This window comes from Salmo salar, chromosome 09 (genome assembly GCF_965601325.2).
Source record: "Salmo salar chromosome 09, fSalSal1, whole genome shotgun sequence".
NCBI lineage: Eukaryota > Metazoa > Chordata > Actinopteri > Salmoniformes > Salmonidae > Salmo > Salmo salar.
This window is the reverse complement of record NC_138299.1, coordinates 25,356,501-25,362,500: the sequence shown is the minus strand read 5'-3', so window position 1 is coordinate 25,362,500 and position 6,000 is coordinate 25,356,501. Positions and strand designations below refer to the sequence as shown.

The following is a 6,000-nucleotide window of genomic DNA, read 5'->3' as shown; positions in this document are numbered from 1 at the left end:
GAAGTGAGGTTTGGGGGCCACTCAATAAACTGGATTTTAAAATGTGGGACAAACATCCAATTGAAGCCCTACATGCAGAATTCTGTCGTAAAATCTTACAAGTCCAGAGAAATACACCAACTAATGCATGTAGGGCAGAATTGGGCCGCTTTACAGTAATAATGAAAATACAGAAAAGATCATTAACATTTTGGCTACATCTAAATTCAAGTCCAAATTCAAGTCTGCAATTTAAAAAAGCACTCCAAACCCAAGAGCTGAGCCCAGAAACGAGCCCTCTCAGTCAGCTGGTGTTGGACCTCACCAACCAAGCTGACACCAGCACTGCTTCAAAAGAAAGAATTCAAATAAACAAAATCATGAACCAATCAAAGGACTCATATTTACAACATTAGAAAAACAAAACAAAATCCCAAAGCCGACTAAATTGCTATCTGACCCTAAACAGAGAATATGAATTGGCTGATTATCTCTACTCTGTCAGAGATACGAAGCAGAGACAGATCCTTACCAAGTACAGGCTGAGTGACCGCCGATTGGCAATAGAAACCGGCAGACATAAAAAGACATGGCTACCCAAAGAGGAGCGTGTATGTGGTCACTGCACGACAGGGGAGGTAGAGACAGAGATGCACTTTCTCCTTTACTGTGAAATATTCCTCACAAAGAGATTCCTTATTCACAGAAATGACTACATTTATTCCAAATTTGAACTTATTAAACTCAGAGGAAAAACTAAAAATACTCATGGGCGAAGGAGCAATGGCTCCTTTTGCAGCCAAATATGTATTTGCCAGCCATAGCCTGAGGGACACTGAATAATAACATCTGCATAGTAAGCAGTAACTTACTTATTATTACTATTACTGTTATTACTGTTATTGTTATTTCTATTATTATTGTTGTTTATCATTCCAAATAGTACTGGTATGGGTAGTAATGGTAATGATAACAGTTTAGTGATGGTGGTGGTAGTAGTAGTGGTAATGATGATAGTAGTTGTAGTACTGATGTAATGGTGAAGATGACCGTTATTTAGTTATAAGTTAGTTATAGATTCATTTTCCATATTTCGATTTTTATATTTATTACATTCTACTATTTTACTATTATTTTACTACTATTTTATTGTTATTCTTTTTATATTAATTTTGTATTATTATTCACTGCCATTTTATATTATTATCTGTTATTGTTTATAATTGTATTACAATGTATATTGTATACATTGTTGCTTTGGCAATATTGACACAATGTTTTTCATGCCAATAAAGCAGCTTGAATTTGAGAGAGACCGAGAGAGAGAGAGAGAGACAGAGACCGAGAGAGAGACAGAGACCGAGAGAGAGAGAGACCGAGAGAGAGAGAGACCGAGAGAGAGAGACCGAGAGAGACCGAGAAACCGAGAGAGACCGAGAAACCGAGAGAGAGAGACCGAGAAACCGAGATACCGAGAAACCGAGAGAGAGAAACCGAGAGAGAAACCGAGAGAGAGAAACCGAGAGAGAGAGAGAGACACCGAGAGAGAGAGAGACACCGAGAGAGAGAGAGAGAGAGAGAGACACACACACCGAGAGAGAGAGAGAGAGAGACACCGAGAGAGAGAGAGAGAGAGAGAGAGACACACACACACCGAGAGAGAGACACCGAGAGGGAGAGAGAGAGAGAGAGAGAGACCGAGAGAGAGAGAGAGAGAGAGAGAGAGACCGAGAGAGAGACACACCGAGAGAGAGAGAGAGAGAGAGAGAGAGAGAGAGAGAGAGAGAGAGAGAGAGAGAGAGAGAGAGAGAGAGAGCGAGCGAGACACCGAGAGAGACACCGAGAGAGACACAGAGAGAGAGAGAGAGAGACACACACCGAGAGAGAGAGAGAGAGACACAGAGAGAGACACACACCGAGAGAGAGAGAGAGAGAGAGAGAGAGAGACACACCGAGAGCGAGACACACACCGAGAGAGAGAGAGAGAGAGAGAGAGAGAGAGAGAGAGAGAGAGAGAGAGAGAGAGAAGGGTAGACACAGGAAAACCTGGCTCCCTGTAGAGGAAAGGCTGTGCAGCCACTGCACAACAGCAGAACCTGAGACGGAGCTGCATTTCCTGACAAAATGTCAAAAATATAAAACAATTAGAGAGTGTCATTTCCCCAAATTTGAAACCCTTATTCAAGGTTTCAAAGACCTCTCTGATGAGGATAGGCTACCCGTCCTGTTGGGGGAGGACGCAGAGAGCTGTGTGTTGGCAGCGCACTACATTGCTGCCTGCCATAAGTTGAGGGACAGTGTCTGACAGACCAATCAACCTGCACATGTACTCTACTATATGGCTATTGTTATTGTTGAATGTATGGTTATTTTGACCCTTGGTTATTGTTGTTACTGTTGTCCCGTTGACAATTTTTGATTCTCATTTTTTATTTATTTTTTTATATTGTAAATATCCAAAATAAGCTTTGGCAATATGTATATTGTTACGTCATGCCAATAAAGGGAATTGAATTGAATTGAATTGAGAGACACACACCGAGAGAGAGAGAGAGACACACCGAGAGAGAGAGAGAGAGAGAGAGAGAGAGAGAGAGAGAGAGAGAGACACACCGAGAGAGAGAGAGACACACCGAGAGAGACACACCGAGAGACACACACACCGTGAGAGAGAGAGAGAGAGAAATCGCGAGAGAGAGAGACAGACCGGCCGAGAGAGCGAGACAGACCGGCCGAGAGAGCGAGAGACAGACAGGCCGAGAGAGCGAGAGACAGACAGGCCGAGAGAGCGAGAGACAGACAGGCCGAGAGAGAGAGAGAGAGACAGACAGGCCGAGAGAGAGAGAGAGAGAGAGAGACAGACAGGCCGAGAGAGAGAGAGAGACAGACAGGCCGAGAGAGAGAGAGAGAGAGAGACAGACAGGCCGAGAGAGAGAGAGAGACAGACAGGCCGAGAGAGAGAGAGAGAGAGAGACAGACAGGCCGAGAGAGAGAGAGAGAGAGAGAGAGAGACAGACAGGCCGAGAGAGAGAGAGAGAGAGAGACAGACAGGCCGAGAGAGAGAGAGAGAGAGAGAGAGAGAGAGACAGACAGGCCGAGAGAGAGAGAGAGAGAGAGAGAGACAGACAGGCCGAGAGAGAGAGAGAGAGAGAGAGAGAGACAGACAGGCCGAGAGAGAGAGAGAGAGAGAGAGAGACAGACAGGCCGAGAGAGAGAGAGAGAGAGAGACAGACAGGCCGAGAGAGAGAGAGAGAGAGACAGACAGGCCGAGAGAGAGAGAGAGAGAGACAGACAGGCCGAGAGAGAGAGAGAGAGAGACAGACAGGCCGAGAGAGAGAGAGAGAGAGACAGACAGGCCGAGAGAGAGAGAGAGAGAGACAGACAGGCCGAGAGAGAGAGAGAGAGACAGACAGGCCGAGAGAGAGAGAGAGACAGACAGGCTGATAGAGAGAGAGAGAGAGAGAGAGACAGCAAAAGAGCGGAATCAAGTAATGGAGTAAATTATAAAAATTGACATTACACACTGCGTATCAAATTTTACAAACCAAACATTAAATATCATTATCGAAGGTAAAGTAAAAACCCAAACCGGTCCATTCATCAATACCGGTATATAGTCAAATACGCTATACCACCCAGGATAGGGCTAAATTGAAATATTTCTTAAAGAAGAAATAACCAAGGTAGCAATTGAAAGGGAACAGTTAACTGGAAAAGTATTAGACCAAAAAGGAGAGTACACAACAGTTCACCTAACAAGACTGAATCCAAACATCACACTGTTGAAAGGTATTGAAACCCCTATCTTTTAAACAAAATCTTTCTATGAGCAATTGTGTTAGTATAAAATATAAATTTCCCAATTTTTTGGCGCATACAATAAAGCTCAGTATTTCAATTATTTATTTCATATGGGCATTTTTGCTCCTCTTTATCAAGGGTGTCAAAAATGTCAGACCCCACTGTATATCCTCCTGTCCGCAAGTTTGTAGATCTCCCAGAGCAGTCCAGGCCGCCCACGCTGCTCACCTCACCGCTTTTTCTCACCTGCCACTTCTCTCCTCACCCCCACCCCTTAACCCCCAAGGTACTTTGGACACTACCATATTCCTCTTCCTCACTCCCCCCAGGGTACTGACCTGTGCTCAGCAGTTTCCTCATGTGCAGGTAGCTGATGGCCAGTCTCATGATAGAAGCCTTGTCCAGGTTGGAGGTGACACTGTGGGGCAGGGGCAGCTCCTGGGCCAGCTCATAGAACACCTCCGACTCCTTCCCCCTCCGGTATCGCGCTGCATCCCGGGACTTCTCCTTCCTCCGCTCCGAGCTCACCCTGCTGTGGTAGACAGGCCGGTCAACAAGATGCAAGTCAGAGTCCGGGCCTAACACACACACCACCAGGGATTGCATCCTTGTTGTCTGCCTGCCTGCTCTGCACACTGTTCACTAAGCCACTGGCCAGACAATGGGAAAGGCTGCAGCGGCTAGGGTCTGCAACAAGCTCCATTTCCAACCGTCTCACCCTAGCAGGCTCATTTACAGACGCTGGCCCAGCCTGCCGTCTTATTGGCTGCAAACCAAAGGAAGCACAGTGAGCCCCCCCATGGCATCATTGGCTGGGAGTGGGGACTTGGTTGTGTGTGATACACAGTAGATTCTCCACTCTGCCTGCTTGGTGCACTGCCAAGCCTCTCCACCAATCATCCTGACATTTACTGCCAATGCTACAATCCTACACTATTGAGGGACAGCGAGGAGGGACAGACGGTCCTCGTTTAGGGGACACACAAAAAAACACAGGCTACTGGACAAATGACAGCCTCCTAAAAAAAAATTGTCCACTTCATGCAACAACAACCATAAGAGGAACAAAAAGGAGGCCGTTTTGAACCACGTGAAAAAACAATGTGGGCTAGGTCTCTGCTAAGATCAGTCCCTCAAAAGGTCCAAAAAAAAACAAAGAAATGCTGTACAAATATAGGTCATGATGCAATTCTCCATTGAGTGAGAGAATGTAAAAATATGTAGGCTGATATAAGATCTTAACTACACAATAAAAAAATATCCTCTGGGAAAAAACAACAAGGAGACTTTTTAATTCCGTAGAAGGGTCTGCCGAAAACAAAGGCGACAATAAAACATATTTCATTCCCCTTCAGAGTTTCTTGTAAAGACATATATACACAGTACCAGTCAAAAGTTTGGACACACCTACTCATTCAAGGGTTTTTCTTTATTTTTACATTATAGAATAATAGTAAACACATCAAAACTATGAAATAACACATATGGAATCATGAAGTAACCAAAAAAAGTGATAAACAAATCAAAATATATTTTATATTTGAGATTCTTCAAAGTAGCCACCCTTTGCCTTGACAGCTTTGCACTCGTCATTCTTTCAACCAGCTTCACCTGGGATGCTTTCCAACAGTCTTGGAGTTCCCACACAAGCTGAGAACTTGTTGGCTGCTTTTCCTTCATTCTGCAGTCCAACTCATCCCAAACCATCTCAGTTGGGTTGAGGTCAGGGGATTGTGGAGGCCAGGTCATATGATGCAGCACTCCATCACTCTCCTTCTTGGTCAAATAGCCCTTACACAGCCTGGAGGTGTGTTGGGTCATTGTCCTGTTGAAAAAGAAATGATAGTCCCACTAAGTGCATACCAGATGGGATGGCATATCGCTACAGAATTCTGTGGTAGCCATGCTGGTGAAGTGTGCCTTGAATTCTAAAGAAATCACAGACAGTGTCACCAGCTAAGCACCCCCACACCTCCTCCTCTATGCTTCACGGTGGGAACCACACATGCGGAGATCATTTGTTAACCTACTCTGTGTCTCACAAAGACACTGCGGTTGGAAGCAAAAAGCTCACAATTTGGCTCATCAGACCCAAGGACAGATTTCCACCTGTCTAATGTCAATTGCTTGTGTTTCTTGGCCCTTGCAAGTTTCTTCTTCTTATTGGTGTCCTTTAGTAGTGTTTCTTTGCAGCAATTCAACCATGAAGGCCTGATTCAC

General features: G+C 45.0%; 1 protein-coding gene across 3 annotated transcripts in view; it reads right to left on the bottom strand.

Moving 5' to 3' along the window:
* The window catches only part of LOC106610969 (hypoxia-inducible factor 1-alpha), a 60,402-nt gene that overhangs the window by 35,694 nt on the left and 18,708 nt on the right, over nucleotides 1–6,000 (bottom strand). For 2 of the 3 annotated variants that reach the window (XM_014210723.3, XM_082955675.1), the window contains one exon: nucleotides 4,119–4,312. The exons of the other annotated variant lie outside the window; for it this stretch is intronic. In XM_014210723.3, coding sequence (XP_014066198.3) covers nucleotides 4,119–4,312 — 194 coding nt within the window. The remainder of the gene's footprint in view (nucleotides 1–4,118; nucleotides 4,313–6,000) is intronic. 3 annotated transcript variants of the gene reach the window in all.